The 20207-nt window shown below is 28.8% G+C and overlaps 1 protein-coding gene across 1 annotated transcript in view; it reads right to left on the bottom strand.

The window, feature by feature from the left end:
• The window catches only part of LOC136975295 (tetratricopeptide repeat protein 28-like), a 91246-nt gene that overhangs the window by 3157 nt on the left and 67882 nt on the right, over positions 1-20207 (bottom strand). The window contains exons 13-21 of the mRNA XM_067270337.1: positions 19084-19361; positions 15717-15957; positions 15388-15626; positions 12603-13634; positions 8528-8737; positions 7409-7640; positions 6397-6473; positions 5910-6027; positions 1338-1445 (exon numbers count right to left, since the gene is read on the bottom strand). Coding sequence (XP_067126438.1) covers positions 1338-1445; positions 5910-6027; positions 6397-6473; positions 7409-7640; positions 8528-8737; positions 12603-13634; positions 15388-15626; positions 15717-15957; positions 19084-19361 — 2535 coding nt within the window. The remainder of the gene's footprint in view (positions 1-1337; positions 1446-5909; positions 6028-6396; positions 6474-7408; positions 7641-8527; positions 8738-12602; positions 13635-15387; positions 15627-15716; positions 15958-19083; positions 19362-20207) is intronic.

The raw sequence follows: 20207 nt of genomic DNA on the forward strand, positions 1-20207 counted from the left end.
GAATTTTTTAATGAAAAGAAAAAGTAATTTTTAGAAATTTTCAACATTGAACACACAATTCTGCTCCACACCATATATATTTATATGCCAGTGTAATTTTTTATCATCTAACGACACACACCAAATATCGTCATGATCAATTCAGTGGTGCAAAATTATATGCCAGATATTTACAAATAGATTATGCATTAAAAATTTGTATATTCTTACTATAATAATGCAGAAGGTAAGTGGATACTGCTTTTTAAGTAAAGAAAAATGCAAAGTTTCAGCTGCAAGTTACACTTTGAAGCATGTTAAAAAGGTGCTAACTGAGTTTGAAAAAGATCAAATTGATGGTTTACACTTAAATGAAATATCTCTGGAGCATCGAGTGATGGTAGATGTCATTACAAAATACAATAATAATCCAGACAATTATTTCAGTAAGAAATGAAGTGGAAGTTCATCTTCACCTTCAAGCCTTTACAGAAGAAAAGATTTGACGAACTGCTAGTAATAGGAAATATTACTGCAGACCAAATTCTGCTTTGAAATGGACCATTGGAAGAGTGCTTAGTTTATCTTCATTCATCAAAAAAGATGCCCCATCCTGTCTGAAAGATCACCATAAAATAGCAAGAGTAGAATGAGCAAAGATGAGTTGGACAGCTGAATGACGAGAAATCATTCAACTTGGATGGCCCTGATGAGTATCGACACTATTGCCACAAAATAATCTTGCTGCTCAGTATATCCAAGATCTGGGAAGCTTGGAAAATAATCAGTGGATGAATGTAACAGCGCATATCCTTTCTATTGGCAAAATATATAATTTCCATTTTGCTCTTCCAATGACATGATAATGTGCTCATATACTGCTCTAGTGATGATTGATGCAAACCACTATAATTTATTATTTAGACTAACAGTGCACTCTACTGATCCAAACCCCACAAAAAAATCTATGGGACATGAAAATGGAAGACCGTTCTTATCTTCCATTTTGGAGAGTTGAAATTAGCCATCATAAGTATGGCAGAAATCACTGTTAGAGGACTGCAAAATTTAATTATTTCAATGCCAAAAAATATATATTTGTAATTATTTCCAAACAGAGAAAATCGTGTATATTTTTCATTTGCGATTTGGTGAATAAATAGGTGACGTATAATTTTGCATAATAATCTGACAAAATTTTATTTAGAGTAGATTATTATGCAATGTTAAAATTTTTAAAAATTACACTGGCGTATAATTCTATACCACATAGAACAAACAGCAAAAATAATTAAATGTTACAATGTTAGTCAGTTATTATGTTTTAATTCAAATAAAAATTAAGAGTTTCATCTTACCAAAAACAGCCAGTAAAGCTTGAAGTGAGAACTGAATTGTGCGACGATTAGCCTGTTTTCCCATTCTTAGAGTTACTTCATCTTTTCCAACTTCCATTAAGTCAAAACCTATTTTAAAAAATATTTCACATAAATTAATGAATCCAAGTGATGCAATTGATTTGCATTGTGACTTTTCAGTCCTTGTAAACATTTTTATGACGTGAACAAATGTTAAAGATCACAAACTTTGTTTGTTTGTCAGTCAATTAATAGCAATAATAAAACATTAGACCACAGTAAATTAGTATTCCTGTCTATAGATGAGAGCCTAAATTACCTACATATTCCCTATTCAGGAATAAATAATCTTAGTAGTACCAATTTTCTAATCACAATAAATCCTTTATTCATACAATTTATAACACCAATTTCCTAATTACATCTTCAGTTATTCAATTGCTAAAGGTTAATTACCAGGGGGAATTTAATGAGTATTGATATAAGTGAAATGTTTTTGTATTTTCTTTTTCTATTATACTTTTTGGGAGATTATTGTTTGTATTTTAACTGTCCAACTAATTTTAAAATTCCCAGTCTGAATAGACTCCTTAGTGCAGTTCAGAATCCTAAAAAAATATTATCTTCAGTTGTTATATAAAATGAAAATATGGTTTAGAATTTGGAGATGAGATCATAGAAAGAAAAAGTAATAAATGTATTAAATTGTATCACTTAAAATATTTTTAGATAATATTTTTCTCTAATTAGGATCATTCATGAGCATCTGCAGAAAATTCTCCAGGAGGTGGACAAAGCTTCAAAACAAATTATTTTTTTCCCCACAAGTAATTACATCAATTTTTATTAGAATAAAGCATTGCAAAGCATATTATGATTGAGGATGTAAAGTTGCATAACTCATAATCACTTTCACAATTATAATTTGTGGAATTTTTTACATGATCTGGAGGAGCAAATTTGCCCCTGGATCAAGTAAAAAATTTGCAATATTAAGTAAGTGCTAGGTTACACTATCACCTTAAAGTGGATGTATCTTTTTTTCACTTTATGGTTAAGATTTCAGAAATAATATGCTTGTAAAACCTTACATAAGCTGTTTTGATTACAAGATTTCATTTTATACATAATAAAGGTTTGTTTAAATCAAAACAATTACCGGATTACATGTAATTGGGTAATTGTTTGGCTTTACAAAATTTTTATTCCATTTCAGCATGATAGGAACCAAATAACATATTTGAAATCATTGATAGGTAAATGAAATACTCAACACTCAATGTACATTTTATTTTAACATACATGCTTAATCAATAAGAACCTATATAAATTATCAAGCAATAGTTAAGATAGCAAGTAAATAAAAATGCTCTTTTAACAAAATCTTTTACCCATAAACAGATTTTTCCATATTTTCAGCCTTTTTCTATATAATGATAGTATATAAATGTGAAAGTCATGCCTTTAATGTTTTACTTATTTGGGTAGTGGTGAGGGAAGATACAACAGGTTATAAAAGGGTAGACTCAGTGATACCTAAACAATGGGTCAGAAGTAATTTCACATGACTGGGATAGGAAATTTCACATTGTGGTAAACTTGCTTTTTTATTCTAGGTAAGGGAACTTTCTGGAAACTAGAAATATATGTATAAAAGGACAGGATTTGTCAGAAGGAGTGTCAACCTTTCAAACATTTGGACTTTTCTGACCTCTCATGTCAACATAAGGCAGCTGCTTTGTCAGAAAGGGAGGAAAGGTTTCAGACTTTGAAGGCTGCTTGATGCTCTTGATGATAAAGTAGAGAATGTTTTGCAGTTCCAAATTACTGTACATTACATTGATTTGTAACAAAAATTATAAAGCAGTTGTAGTGTCAAACACCTTTGTCTGACACTTAACTATTCAGCACTTTAATATTTTTATCTTGTGAAAAGTAAATTCCAGAACTGATAGGGCTTTGCTTTTAGATTCATTTTTCAAGCAACAAACAAGAAACATTTGAAGTACAGTGGACCCTCGTTATAGCCCTGCTCACTATACTGCACACTCGGTTATAGCACGTTCAGCAACTCACAGATGGCCAAAGCTGGCATCCCATCTGATCTCCAGATTTATCACCCATTAAACCAAGGAATGTGGCAACATGGCAAAGACATTCTTAGGAAACCCTAGCTGTGTACAATGAACATTGGCTGTTTGCAACCCTGCTATAAGATAATGCACTACTGTGTTGTCTTTTGAGCATTAAGAAAAATTCTGCATTCTTATTACTGATGTGTCAGTTACATTTATAAAGGACATGAATAACTGTTATAGAAGATGGCTCCCCAGACCAGCTGGCCACTCAATAGTAAAGGCAGAATTAAAACAATCATTGGTGGTCACCAAACTAACCTCAGTTATGTTTGACAGTGCTTCAGTGGCTATTGCTGCCAATCTGTAGCAGCCCATGCTGCTTTTGTTATGGCATCAAATGAAGCTAACAAATACTAAGATGCTAATGGCAGGATGCATAGTGGGTTGCTCTCTACTAGTCTCATACACCAATAGTAAATGAAAAGACAAGATTGTTTAGCAAGGTTCTTTCTATCTGTCTCTGGATAGAAGGCAAAAAATGCTGCTGCAGCTGATTTTGCTTCTCATGATCATCTTTCCTGATAGGCATGATCCATACAGACTGTCATATGTGTACACCAGCATCACCCAGATGGAAAATAATTCAGCAAAACAGCCATCCTGCTTCCCTCAGTCCAAATTCAGTCTCAAATTCAGCCAGTATAACCGTGAAATGCAGTCAAAAACTTCTAAACGGCAGGTACATTGAGACTCAATGTGTTCAAAGTTTTCAGTTTTTTTTAACTACCCCACTATCCTACAAATTCTAAAACACTCTGGTTGCATTACCTAGCAGACAATTAAATCACAACTATAATTTTGACATAGAGCTAGAGCTAGACTCAGATGGGCATATAAAATTTCAGATTACTATTTAATTTACATTTATTTTCACTTTAATTCTTTAGGTAAATTTCATATATAGAAAATCACTGTTCCAATGAATTTTTTTCTGTTTAGACAGTTTTCCATTTTATTCAGGTTTTATTGTATTTGGTAGTTCAGAAAAAGCTAAACATTTTCCATTCTTCACATTTATTAAAATTACAGAACTCCAATTCTCCAAGTTAATATGGGCTGATGGCCACAACCATTTCAGATTAAAAATACAAGATTTGGTATCACTTTAAATTCACTAAGGTATAAAAGAGGTTTAAATGTAATTTAAAAATTGTTGTTGTTATATATTATACAGCTAATACAATTTCTTGAGGTTAAAATTTTCATCCTTAAATTTCTTGAACGTGCATTGACATTTTCTGACATTCACAGCTTCACTACTGTATACACTACAATTATCTGCTACTGCAATATTACCTTTTCTAAATTCATAATAATCTTTCAAATAACTCAACTTCACAGAAATTAGCAAATATATTGTCAATCACATAAAAGTGAATAATCTATTTTTCAAAAATGTTGCATCTATTAGTGAAAATTTTGTTTTAAAGTATAGTAGTACTTTGAAGAACCAGCATTATAACTCACTTGTCAGCTAATATTAATGAATATATATTGAAGCAAAATTTTGATATTTTTTCTAAGCATACTGGAGTTTCTTAAACATTCTGACTTTCATAAAAGATATTTGTCAAGAAACCTACATGAATATATCAGTTTCAGATTATGCTATACTTCATGATGTAAATCAATTACAGCTGATACCATTTTTGAAATTTTTCAAGAGAAATAATGAAAATAAATAATTTAACCTTATACAATATTAACTGACTACCAACCATAAAAGTTCATATACAAATAATTGGTATGTTAAATTTAGTCACATGCTAGCCAACTATAGGATTTCCTATGCTCTGTTTAATGGTTTTGAATAAGATTAAAATAGATTATGTATTAGACATTTAGTTGATTGGAAATTTGGTCAGATTACTTGAATAACGGCTATGAAACGTTGAAGGCAGAAAAGTTTGAAAACCAAACTGCTATATTTATTCAAAAATACCTTTCAAGACTAAACAATTTTTATATGATAATTGATTCAAATCTTTTCAAGATCACAAATGACAAGTGTAGAGATTGTTCTAAAATCCGATTGCATTCACAAAGTACTTTAGTTCATTAGAAAGGATAGTGACTTATAATCCTTCTTTTGTGTCAGTTTTTGAGAAAGGATATCAATTTTCCAAGCAAGTTCTATTTTTATTTTAAAATCGTATGACTAACTACATATGACATTCTTACATATTTAGAAAATGTTGAATACATCACAAATCTCTTATTAAATTTAAAAGTTTGATTGTATTTAAAAATACTTTGATAAATAAATGTTATTGTAATACCTCCTTGTAACTAGGCTTACCACATTAACCAAATCAAAAACATGCTTATCATAGTGTACATAAATGAATAATTGAACTGACCAAGTAATTTAAATCAAGATTATTTTATGCCATTAAATACACGTAAAGTATGTAATAAATAAAAACAAAATTACCCAAGGAAGCAAGAAGTTCATGGCATCCAGGAATACTCCATAATTTTACACTAACAGGACATTCAATACTATCAGCTTCCTGGTCTTTCTTTGGAAACTGTAACATAACTTGCTTCATCTAGAATAATTAAATGTATCAATAAATTAGGATAAATAATTGGAAATTTCTATAACATATTTAAAAACAATTACTTATAAAGTAGATAAAATTACAATAAAACAATTTTTATATGGAGATTACATACATCAATAAATTTATTGAAAATCATTCATTTAATTGTTCATTTTCTAAAAATATTCCACTGATTTGAAAACAAAAAATTTAAGTGTAAGTGTACATCAAAACAATAATTTTCAATATTTTGCATTTTAAATGATTTCTTTATTTTCCTACAAATAAATAAATGAATTTCTTAAAATATATATATATATTTTTTAAATACACTTTAATTGATAATATTAATTATTCAAATACATGAAAACTTACCAATTGAATAATATCTTCAGCATATTCTGGACTAGATAACAATTTTGATATAGCACTTAATGATACACTTGATAAACCTAGCATAAAATATCATGTTAACTATAAGTAAATATTTTATTTAAATTAGTTTAATAAAATATTTAAGAAATTTCTTTATTAAAATAATAAGCAAAAATAATGTTCTTTACAAAAGTTTTTGTCAAATTATGTACAATTATATACAGTCAAACCTGTTTTTATGTGGTGGATAGGGACCGCATAAAAAAAAAATGCATGAAACTTTACGAGTGGCTATAAAAAATACTTTTCGCAACACAATTAAAAAAATATTTTTTTATGCGGTGAATAGGGACCGCATAAAAAAGTCTCACATAGAAAATAACTTGTTTTAAAATCGTAGTCTTAGTCTCTAATAAAATTACCTTCCTCTTCGCTTTGTTTTTGCCCTTATTCATTTTCAGAGATTATGTCTAAACATAAAATAAAAATCCTAAAATTTTATATCTAAATAGAAAAAATAATACAGTACATTTACATGAAATGAATCTTCTCTTAATGGTCCAGGAATGAGAAAGCACTTTGAAAGTTTAATTAACGTAATTAAAACAGATGTAGAATTTATTGACAACAGATGTCAGCACTTGACTGCATCGTCTTGTCTATTGTTTGTTTTACATATTTTTGTCCAGGTGGTGTTTTGTTGACTTAAAAAATAAATTATTTCATTTTTCGCATATTCATGCAATAATATTACTATAATAAGTTTATTTAGCTATAATAAGTCAACGTGAGACATGACAAAACGCAAGAGACTAGTCGCCAACTATACCGCACAAATAAAAACATCGCACAAAAAAAGACCGCATAAAAACAGGTTTGACTGTATTGTATATGCTAATATTAAATGCTTAAAAACTCACCAAAACATTAACCAAGTTTAATTTTGTATTTTTTGAAATTAATAACTAAAAATTAAAGACAGTTAGTTAATTGTCAAATTTAAATTTATTACCAAGTAAAGCTTGTAAACTTGCACTGCACTGAGTTAATCTTTCGCCAGGATCAGATTGTGGAAAAAACACTGAAGCAGGAAGTCCATTTGATGTAGGTTCAAAACGAAATCCTACTGAAACAAGTAATTCTTTCCAACCATTAACAGATCCTACTTTATTTTCTATGCTTTTTTGTGTAGTGTACATGGCATTTTTATGACCACGATGTATTCTTTGAAGAGACTTTTCCACCTGGAAAATTTTTAAAATATAATCAAAACTAAAGATTTAAATATATTTTATTTCATATAATAATAAATTAATTTACCATTTCCTTCTCTATACAAACAATATGAATCATTAATGTATTTAATATCTTTTTTCAATTTTGAAGAAAATGCCAAAAATTTTCAAATATAATCTATAAACAAGTTCTGTGTTTTAAACAAAATACTGAGAAACATGTTTAAAATTTTTATTTACCTAACTGATTTTTATATTATTTTAGAAAAGTAATTTTTAAATACTTTTATTATTGTAAAGAATTTTATATACAGTATTTAGCTTAAAAACATTGTAAAAGGTTGGCAACAATGTTTATTATCAACTGCGTTAATAATTTTAAATTTAGTTTTGTCATTATATATTAAATCTTCAATTTACATGGATCTAAGTATGCAGATTCATAGTTATGTGGTTGAGATATTTTGACACCATCAGCATTACTTAAGTGTTACTATAAGTAGATTGGCAAAAATTTTAACAAATTTTGCTTTTTATTTTTAAATATGACACATTTTTAATGTGCATGTGTTTAGAAATAAATGTTGTGTTTTTTCAAAATTCATGGTATACATTTATATATAAGTTCTTCAGTTCCTGCTGGAATGAATTAATTACAGTTAATTCGTTACTTTAGGACAAACTGCTTTAGGAAATAATGCTGTTATTAATAATTGCTGATTGGACTCAAATTTTTCAGGGTGTGTCCTGGAAATGTCAGGGTCTGTCTGAACTCATAATGGATATGACTAAAAAAATCCACCATCTTAGTGCCCTCAGGACAAAGGAAATTCAGAAAAATTTCATTTATGATTCTCTGTCATTTTTTAAAATACATGTATAAAAATTAAACTTACCAAATGTAAGATGACTCGTAATGCATCTCGACATTTTTCTGGAGATTTTAATAATATAGCCAAAGCTTGACCCATTAGAGCAACTTGACTGCTTAGTCTTGTATCACAACCAATTAATAAGAAACTTGCCCAATTGGCTGGATGAGCAAAATGTTTGGTAGTCTGGATAGTGCGCATTGCATCAGCTAATGCTACGCTTACCCATGAACCCTAATATTGAAAAAAGTTAATAATAGAATTTTATTACAAGTCCATTAAATTATGTTTAAAAAGAAAAATAAACTAAGTTTATAATTTATATACAACTAAAAATCTTCAATAACAAAGGCTAGTTTTAAGCTTTCCTTTTTTCACTAATTTCAATTTATTTTCTTTAAGTCAAATGAAACTGAAATGCTAAATTAATGAAAGTTATAAATATCATATTTAATTTTATTTATTTTACAAAACTAATATTTAAATTAAATAATCCCTATGTTTTAACAATAAGAAAAACAAGAACTAAAAAAATATAAAAGCACGGTATAAAAATCCAAACTGTAACTTGTATAATGAAAGATACTAGAACAGTTTTTTGAAATTTAAACACTAAAGGATTGTCACATTCATAAATGCTCAAAGCTGGTACAATGTTATTTGGCTACATTTGATTCAGTCTATTGTAATTTCTAAATTTAAATGTTAGCCAGTCAAAATTTTTATTCAAAAAGAAAAAATACAAATGCAAATGAACACTTTCGTTCTTTATAAATTCAATGTAATCATTAAATTTTAAAAATCTTAGCTATCAAAGTTGTTGTTAGTGTTAAAACTATCCTTTTAGATGACAATCTTTTGTCAAGCATGAATTATGCTTGTTAACATGGATTTATAGGGAAAATTTGTCATCTGATACAAAGGACAGAAATCGGTTTCAAGCTAATTATTCTAGAACTACATCCAAATATCAAAGTAGTAGTATACGAAGAAACTGATGGTAAAATTTGGAGTTATTTAGATAATAGAAGATATTTTTTCATTTATGTAAATATGTATAAACTAAATTTTGAATAGATATATTTGAAAAATGATATTATTATTATCATCATCATTATTATTTTCTTTATATAAAAATCAGTGATTTTTTTTCATTTTTGTTATAAATCATAATCATAATCTGTCAATATAAACTAATTGTACACTATTTGTTTTCTTTTTGTTACAGTAAATTATAAATAATATTTATTCTAAATTACTTAAGCATTAATTTTATTTTATTCTATTCCAAATTGAATAACAAAACTCAAACTTTACTTTCTTATAAACAAATATTTGTTTAGCAACTGTCTAAATCAACTACAATATATTATATCAAGCAATGTCGTGCAAATTCCCTTAGTTCAATTATTCAATATTTCTCGATACTTTAAAATCAAGAAAAAATGAACAAAGCTTTCTTTTATTAAAATATTATAGTTTATAATTCATAATAATAATATACACCAGTAAATTTAATGACAAATTAAACATTTTGCACACTTTCAGTTGTTGATAAAAAGTAATTACAATATAAATTATCGTGTGATTTTATGGAGAAGCGTATTAAGGGTACATTCGTTAAGTCGAACGAGTTAAACGTGTTAGTAACGAATTGTTCAAAAAGTAGTAGTCTCACTCAGTGCGCATGCTCCGCGGTGATGACGTAACGAACGAAACCCTAACGAAGCTCACGAAGGAAAGAGTTAGTTTACTTCGTTAAGAAAATGGCACCCGACAATATCGATGTTTCTAGATCTACTCGAGTGTTTAAATTGTGAATTAAAAAGTGAAATGATTGAAATAACTGTCCATCCGAAGCAACCCAAGAAAAATATTTTGGATAAGGCTGCACTAGCAACATTCATATCTTTGATTTTAGAAACAGCCATTTAGTTATAACGAATCGTTCGAAAAGTCTAACGAAACAAGAATAACGATGACGTCATTCTCATTTAACTCATTTGACTTAACGAACGTACCCTAAGTAAAACTCAAGTCTTGTTTGAGAAACTAAAATTAATTTTTGCAGTGTAACATGCTTATGGTGAAGAATTGATGTTGATATATATATGTATTTGCATTAGATTCAAACAAATAGGTACTTAATTTTTCTTAATTATTTGAAGACATAGTAGCTTTTCCAATCTACATTTTACCAGTGCTTATTTTGTTGTAGATAAAAACTGAAACAACCCCAAGAAGGTATGATGGAGAACAGAAGACGTCCGTATATCATCAGTTCCTGTTTTAAAAATGTTTGTACTTTTAACTGGATGTATTCTTGTGTTTTTAAAGGACTTTTTGGCAGCTAGTAGCCTAAAAAGAAAGGTCAGTCGCCAAGCATGTATTATCTGGAACACAGAGCTAATAAAGGGTGGTTCTTTTTTTTTTGGGAAAGACTGTCTTCAAATAATTAAATTATTGCCATCGGACAAAGATCTACAATTAATTTTTCATTAAATCTTAATAATCAAAACAAATGATTGATGACAATTTTGTTAGAGTAAAGACTGCAAAATAAAGACTGTTTCCAGAATTCTCTTTGATTCTGGAGTTTTATGTGAAATCCAGATCTCATCACCAGTAACAATGTGGTTCAAAAACTCCTTGCCATCCTTGTTGTACCGACTAAGTGCAGCTCCCATCTGATTTTGTTTGTGTTCATTTGTCAAAAGACGAGGAACCCACCTGGCATACACTTTACTGTAGCCCAAATCACCACTAACAATACCATAAAAAAACTAATTCATATACCTCTGTGACCTTATTGTATAGATTAGTATGTAAAATGTCCACAAGGATTTATTTTATTAACAGGACATATTATACTAGTGACCTGGTTCAGCAAAATTTAAGAAAAACTAATCAGAAAAAACAGTCTTTATTTTTCACCTGAACACCTTTTACATGATATTTTTGTGTTTCGGACCTGTTTGTCCCTCATCAGCAGGTTTACATCCAAAATTTACTACAATTTTATAAAATTTTTCACCATAAAAACCAACATTAAAACAAAATAAAATGACTTACAGTATCTTGTTTATTAATTACACCGAAATTAAAAATTATTAACAGGATAAATCCAAGCATATTTCCAATATTCTTGTATTCAATAACAATATATATGTCATTTTATTAAAAAGATTCAACACCTTTTTAATAAAGATACTGTAAGTTACAAAATACTGTAAGTTATTTTATTTCGTTTTATTTATGTCGGTTTTTATGGTAAAAATGTTTATAAAATTGTAGTAATTTTTGGATGTAAACCTGCTGATGAGGGACAAACAGGTCCGAAACACAAAAATATCATGTAAAAGGTGTTCAGGTGAAAAATAAAGACTGTTTTTTCTGATTAGTTTTTCTTAAATTTTGCTGAACCAGGTCACCAGTATAATATGTCCTGTTAATAAAATAAGTCCTTGTGGACATTTTACATACTAAGCCATAAAGAACTGTTCTTGAAATTTCAGGAAAGAATGAACTGAGTCCATCTATAGTAAAACATCTATCTTGTTGAATTTTTTTCTCAATTCTTGATTTGAGTTCATCAGTCACAACTGAAAGTTGGCCAGAGTGTTCATCATCATGAATATTCATTCACCCACCATTAAGCATGATGCACCATTTTCGAACTGAAGCTTCATTCATCACATTATCATAAACCTCGGTTATCTGTCTGTAAATTTAGATAGGGAGGACTTTTTTTCGCATTCAAAAAGTGTGTTTCACTATGAATCTCACACTTGGCAGGATTTGATTTAATTTTGTCACAGATTTCAAAGCCACACTATAAACAGTAAATGATTGTTGTGGCTTGCTGTTAGTGTCAGACTGGTGCAAAAAAATGGGAAGGTCCATGACACAGTGGTGGGGGTGGTGGGGGTGGTGGGGGGTGGTGGGAGAACTGCATGGCTTGTCAGATCAAAACATTCTTTTCTTTTAAAATGGCCCTCATACATTAAAATTGTATAGTCAGAAAGAACAAAATTTAAATCTATTTAAAAATTCCTTATCTAACTAAATTCATTAAATTAAAATAAAAGAAAAAATTTACCTGCAAAAGGGATGAATAAAATGTCCTTAAAAATATTTTTACAGCTGTATCTGGAACAGGCCAAAGAGAAATTACCACAGATTGAGCTCCAGCTGCTAAAAGTGCTCTTGTAAGGCCAATAATCCCATCAGAATTTATTCTGCCATGATGATTCCGAGAATGACAAGAACTAACTACTACAAGTCGAGCAGATAAACGAAGATTTAAAATATCAGCTGCAGTCAACAAAAATTCAGATAAAGGTGGTAAATCAGTAGCAGAAGCCAATTCAGAAGCAGGCTCTTCACAACATTCTAAACTATCATGAGCACTTTCTGACTGAGAACCATGTGACATTCTTTGAGATGATGATTCAACAAATTCTCCAGGTGATAATACAATAGCTGATAATTTCCAAGAAACATGAGTTGCAAAATGAATGCATTCTGCTTGAGATAACTGACTAAGCACTGTCTCTTTTGTAGCTTGATTTCCATTAATTGCTTTGCAATTCAACATTTCTGCTACAAGATTTGCTTCTTGTTCAGCAGAAGGTATATCAGTCCATCCCCATTCATCAGAAACAGCCATAGGCAATTTTGGGTTACCAACAACTAATGAAGTAATGTGATCTCTATTATTTTGATGACGTGTTAGTTTAGATTTTTGACTTGTTTTGAGAGCAGTTATGGATGGTAGCACAGTCAAACTAAACCTTTCACACATGTATTCATCACAACCATTACTTTTCAGCATTGAAAATGGCACCAAATAAAGATCACCATCAAGGACTAATAAAAGCTCTAATGGATCTGAATCTCGAGGAAGATGGTCTTCCATAGGTGCAATCAATAAATCATAAAGTGCATGAAGCGGTGCTGGGCCTTGCCATACATGATGTCTTGAACGAATACTTCCTGCTCTACTTGTTAATCCACTTGCTACACTACAGCTAACACTTCCAATGCTAAAAAGACTACTAAGACTATAATTGCTGCTATTAAATAAATGGTTTCTATTTACCATTCTTAAGAAATCTGTTTTATCTGACTCCTGAAAAATAAAAATTAAATACCATAAATTATCAATAACAGTAGCAAAATAATAATAATAATAATAATAATATCCAGAAAAAAATTAAATATATGATAGAATTTAAAATTTCTTTGATTACTTTAATAAAGGAAGAAAAAATAAATTTATTAATTAATAACATTTAAAATTGATGATAGACAAAATCAGTAGTTTTGATATTATGCTTTAAAAAATTACAATGTATAATAATAAAATATAAGAAATTATAATTATAATGGACTTATCCTTATTTCTTGATTTAATAATACAGTGGGTGATCAGTTAATGAACAAATCGGATAACAAACACTTTCACGAAAGATTTTTATGTTTAGACAACGAACACCTCACAGAACAAACACAAGAAGTGACACTGATTGGTCTTCCCTTGTCTTCAGGCAACAATTCGAAACTTTTCAGAGTGCAGGAGACGTCGACATCAACGCTCAACCTGGTATATTCTGATTGGATAGTATTCATCCGAACTTTGAAACTCTCCCTTGTAGTTCCAGCTCTTTATTTTTCTGACAGAAACAAGTCTTTTATAGTATTCACGAGAGTGGGTTTTTATTTTCGAAAGGTGAGAGTATAATAGCAAAGATAGAGAGTGAGCAGAAGATGTCTGATGTTGCTGGGCAGTATGGCTTGAACAGGTCTACAGTAGGCCACAGTTCAATCTTATCTAAAAAAAGATACTGTATAATCAAGAAGACTCAAGTAGCTTAAGGAGTAACAAAAATCACATCTGAGAAATAAAGAACATTAAAGAGCTCATAATGAAACCTGAAACGGATCTGACGACAGAAGAATGCCAAGAACTCTTGAATGAAGAACACCAAGAAACTCGGCAAGATATCTTTTCTTCTGAAAAAAGGATTAATGTCGATATCTGCTATTAAAGATCTTTTGAAGAAGTGGAAGGATATCAGAACAACAGTCAATGGTCTTAGAATGGCATCCAAACCAAGGTGAGATTAACAGGCTTGACAATCTCTACAATTACAATGCTATTAATTACTTCTGAAAAATCCTGAAGAAGAGAGAAAAGCAATCGACATTAGACAGATTCTTTAACCCCCACAAATGGAAAAAACATGACTAATAAAAATGCAAGACTGTGTATATATGTATTTTTATTATTACATATAATAAATGTAGTAAGAAAGTATATGTTTTTTATTTTTGGGGGTCTCCAGAATGAATTAATCAAATTCCCACAAAAACCTATGGTAAATTGATAATCAGTTAACAAACAATTCGGATAGTGAACAAAGTCTTGGAACGGATTGTGTTCGTTAACCAATCACCCACTGTAATTGTTAATTTTTATATTTAATATCTGGCTTTAAAACATACAGCTTTTTGGATAAAAATTTTACAAATAAATTTTCAGAAAATTATTTCATTAAAACAGTAATTTGTAAAATTTCTCTTAGTAAAAGGTAGGAACTTACAATTTATAATCATTATTAGTATATTCTATCTCTTGTTAATTAACAACAACTTTTTAAAATTATTAACATTTTCATTTCTGATATGACACCATAGTTTTAAAATAGATTATTTGACTCATCTCTATGGTAACTGTAGCAGTTTTATGGACATCATCTTTTATTTTTTGACAAAAAGGAAATTATTATGATAAATGGATCATTGAAATTTAAATTATACTTAATATATAAATATTAACATGTTTCATTAACTAGTTAATTACAAAATTCAATTAAATTCACCTGATTCATTCTTTCTCCTAAATCATCCATATGATGATTCCAAAAATCTCCTGCTTCACTTTCTGTTTCACTTATTATTCCACCACTTTGACAAGTAGGCATTTCTACACCAAGTGCTTCTCGAACAGAATTTACATACTGATCTATTAAGGAACTTGATGGTGGTAAAGAACCTGGTTGATTTGTATTATTTTCTGATTCCAGATCACTAATATTGCTTTCATGAAATTTAACAATTCCTAAAACATTTAAATAGGCAGTATGTCATTTAATTAAATATAACAACTTTAAAAAAATATATAAAATAAAAGTTATTTTCAGGTAATTACCTTTGTTAGGTGCAATCAACCAAATATATAAATAACCTCCTGCTATACTGTAATACAAAACAGTAGCTTTTTGTCTATCCACAGTTTCAAAAATCTGTTCAACTGTTATAGAAGAGTATGCAAGAGCATGATTATTGTTAGTAGTTTGTCTTTCCAATAATAAATCAGCAAATGCTCTTGTTCTTCCTCTTTCTGCAATAACCAATGCTTCTTGTTGACGATCAAGAGATACAAGAACTCGCTGAAAAAATTAAAATTGCTTAGAAATGCTTAACATGAAGGAAATTTAATGATAAATAAAAATAAAATCTGAATTCTTTTTTCATACGCTGTACTTCTTCAATTCTAAACTGTCATTAGTTATATGACAAATTATCAAATTAAAATAGTATGAAAACTTCCTACGCATTTTCAATCTTATAAATTTATTATTATTAATTAACTACACCTTTTATTTTAATGAAATGCTTTAATTATTTTGTTGTTTCTTTCTTTGTCATCATTGGTCAGTATGAAACATCACACTGCCCTCGCCGCATTATGGGAATCGCAAGTAGATTTATAACTTAACCCAACCAATAGGAGTTTACTGGTATGTTTTTATGATAGTTCTGTATAGTTGACAGGAGTTTTAAAAAAATCCATTAAAATGTTTGATACATTTATTCTGCTTTTATTCTGCTCTCCCATCTTTTATTACTTGGATTTCATTGTTAAACTAATGATATTACAATTTAGTATGTCCCATCTATAAGAGAATGCAGGAAAAAAACAGTACAATTCTTGTACAATGTTAAAAAATTAACTGTTACTTTGGCAGCATTATTTACAACTAAATTTAAAGAATGAGATGCACACAGTACAAAAACGCTCTAGAATTTATTTCCTTAAATTTATGATTTACGTATCCATTGTCATAAAAATTTGTCTTTCCACTTCATTCCCAAGACTACAAATATTCAGGTACAAAGTAACTGGTTTCAACTTATTTCTAGTTAAGAAGTAGTTAAATAATTAAGAGATTAGGGAATTAAGGACATAAATAAAACCCTACTGAAATAGCTGAAATTTTACTTAAACAAAAACTTAACTGAACCAATCTCTAGCCGAGTACAGTAGGGATTTATTTCTTCATAATATTAGATGTAATAAAGACAGAAATTTTTCCAGTTCAATGAGAGTGACTGAAAAGTTGTAAATTTTGGAAATTTCTGTGGACACCTGGTCTTAAAATGAATTAGTTAGAAAACAAATGACAGACAATCTATTAAGTTTAACATATTTAGATTTTTACAGCTATGGTGAGAAATGTTTAAAATTTACAACAACCCTGTCACATCCTTTGAGGTATACTAGTGATACGACAAAAGATGCTTTTGACATTGACCAGCATCCGCATCCTCAGGATTTGGCTTGCACGCACTGAACACCTACAAAGACTGTCTCTGATTTCACTCATAGGGAGATATTTGACTAAGTGGATTGTTTTAAGGTTTAAAACGTAAAGAAGATTTTATGTTATTTTAATGTACGTTTATGTACAAAGCTATATTTAATTATAATTTTCTTTAAAAGTATATTCATACAATTGAAGAATATTTTGTACCAAGTATGTATATCCACTGCATATTTTATTTCACCAAGTAAGTTTTTATAATTTTATTTTTAATTTTAGCCCTTATATCATAGCTAGTGATTCAGAATGTAATTGTAATATTGAAAATTTATTTTAAAAAAGTTTTGGCTCAAGACCATATAATGAAAAAGAAAACATTACAAGAGAGAGCCTAAACTAAATATAAATACTTCTAACCAAATATCTTACTCAGCTCCTTAAATAATAAATCATCCAACATGTATGATTTATTATAAATACTTCAACAAAAACATTTGTTTGACATTTTTACGATAGAATTTATGAAGACATAAAATGGCTTTGTGGATGCATAAAAATGCAAAAATTGTTTTGTTGGCCTTGTCTACTATTTTGAAATGAAATTAGTGTGTGGAATAAAAATGACTTTGACGATTTAAATGATTTGAGTAAAGCTTGCAAAAGATACATCGATTCTTTCATAAAATTAAAGTAATTTGGAAATCAAAGCAGAATAGAATTTAACATTAGTAAATAATATAAAATAAATATTGAAAATTATAACAAGATAGTTACAGCTAATAGATATATTATATCCAAATTAATAGATGTTATATGTTTTTTATCAAAGCAAGAATTGGCATTTAGAGGGCAGGGAATCTATTGAATCTAATAACAGAGGTAATTATATTGAACTTGTTTATTTATTAAGTACATCAGATAATCTAAAATACATTTAGAGAAGTCTACAGTTTTCACTGGTTTATTGAACAAATGAATACGAATGGACCCTAGACCATCACTGATGTACAATTAACTGATTTCCCCTGGAAGTCGGCTTCTTACAGAAACACAGCTTCCCTATCATCAAATGTCTCAGCACGCCACTGTCGTTTAGTATCACACTTTTAATGGCTGCTCCAGTGGCACAGAATATACAATGGGGCAGTTTATGCAAAGGTTTTATTTATGTTCTAGCAATTTTCTGCAGGTCATACACTGGATCGGGTTATTAACACAAAATTACAGAACATACGATATGTATTTGTGTAAAATGTGAATGTTTTGTTTTAATTATTTAATCATTTCTCTATGTGCTTTTATTTTATTTTAATAAAACAACATAAAGACAAATTTAGAACTCACACAAATTCAAAATTTTATCAATTGTATCAACAATTTATTTTCTAGTATAGAATGGAAGCACTCAATTACAACTTCTACCATCTCTATGGCAAATAGATCCTTTAAATTCAATATCATTTCATACTAAAATAATTTTTGTTTACTTTACTTGTGATAATTTTTTTCTTACATTTCATACTTAATTACCATGTAGAGAAAAAAATTTTAAAAATTAAAAATATTCTACAAAGATTAATCACCTGGGGCAGCTAAAAATCTACATTTGCCAGCACTTACCTCAGTAGATAAAACATTCTATAGTCCGGAAATGGCACAGATTTAAAAAAAAAAAAAAAAAAAAACATCTTCATGGTTACCAGCTCTCATTTTAAGTGTTTATATTTTCATTATTTTCAAAGAAAATTTTAAAAAATTTGGCAGCTAAAGTAGCCTATAAAGAAAGGTCAGTTGTCAAAAGCAGTATTCCAGAACAGTGAAAGTGAACAAATGGTAACTATTTTCCTGGCAGACTTCAATTTTAATATAAACTGACACAATTCAGTAAAAAAAAATTTTTATTTGAGTGAAAAATAAATAATTCTTTAGAAAATATAGGAGTAATAAATTAAAATATTTTTTAAAATTTACCTGTAAAGCTTGATATGATGCCATTTGTAAATCAAATAATGACAACTGGTAATCACTTGTTCCTCTAGCTTCATAACGTATACTTTCAAATAAATCAGCAGCACGATAAAGCTGTTGCTGGGCACCTTCAAGATCACCATTTCTCCATAATGCAAGTCCCAACTGATGTCTGATTTTTGCTTCATCTTCTCTTCTTCCAAGCTGTTCAGCAATCTGCAAACCTTGTTGCAAATACGTTACAGCTTGAGGTGTATTGCCTAATGCATGATGCACACGTCCTAAAATAAAAAGTTTTAAAATTATTTGTGAGGCTTCATTTTAATAAAATATGTTTAAAAATGAATCAAATTATTATTTATTATTAAATTATTACTGTTATTCAAATTTCTCTATTTATATTTATTTTAATATGACTAAATTATAAAGCAATATGGCTAAAAATTTCTTTTTTGTCATTTGATAAATATTTGTATTTTCAGCACACACACAAAGTTTAGGAGGTTCTCTCTTTGTCCTGTTTCTCTCATTTTATAATTACATCTAATGTTGCATATAATGTATAAGGTACTGTACATATAAGATAATAATGTATGGTGTTCTTCTTGAATTTATTAATAGATTATTTATTATTATTTTACTATTGAAGCTACTCTGCATGAAACATTCATCAAAAATTAATTATTAGTTTTTATTTTAATACATTTATATTCTTTAACTTGTAATACATTCTTTACATTACTTGCTAATACTTGAAATTTACCAATTCTATTTCAATTTTAAAGAAAAATATTTGTTGATCAATAAATAAAAGCATTTTAAAATTATTTATTTGAGATCATACAATAAATTTTTAGTGTTCAATAAAAATCTTCAGTTTAAAATTGAAACAAATTAATTTATATGCATACAATTGTTTAATGTGATATGATATGTTATTCATTGCCATTATTGGCAAATTGAATAAGTATAATGATGCTTATTAGTTTAAAAATAAACATATCAAATTAATAAAACTACAAACTAATTGATTTAATTTGTGTATCTAAATGGGTTACATGTTTGTGTTAATATCTGTTTTGAGAGAGAAAGAAAAAAAGTACATTTTAAAGAAACAACTATTCACA

The sequence above is a fragment of the Centruroides vittatus genome, unplaced genomic scaffold (genome assembly GCF_030686945.1).
Source record: "Centruroides vittatus isolate TY-2023 unplaced genomic scaffold, ASM3068694v2 contig_370, whole genome shotgun sequence".
In the NCBI taxonomy this organism is placed as follows: domain Eukaryota; kingdom Metazoa; phylum Arthropoda; class Arachnida; order Scorpiones; family Buthidae; genus Centruroides; species Centruroides vittatus.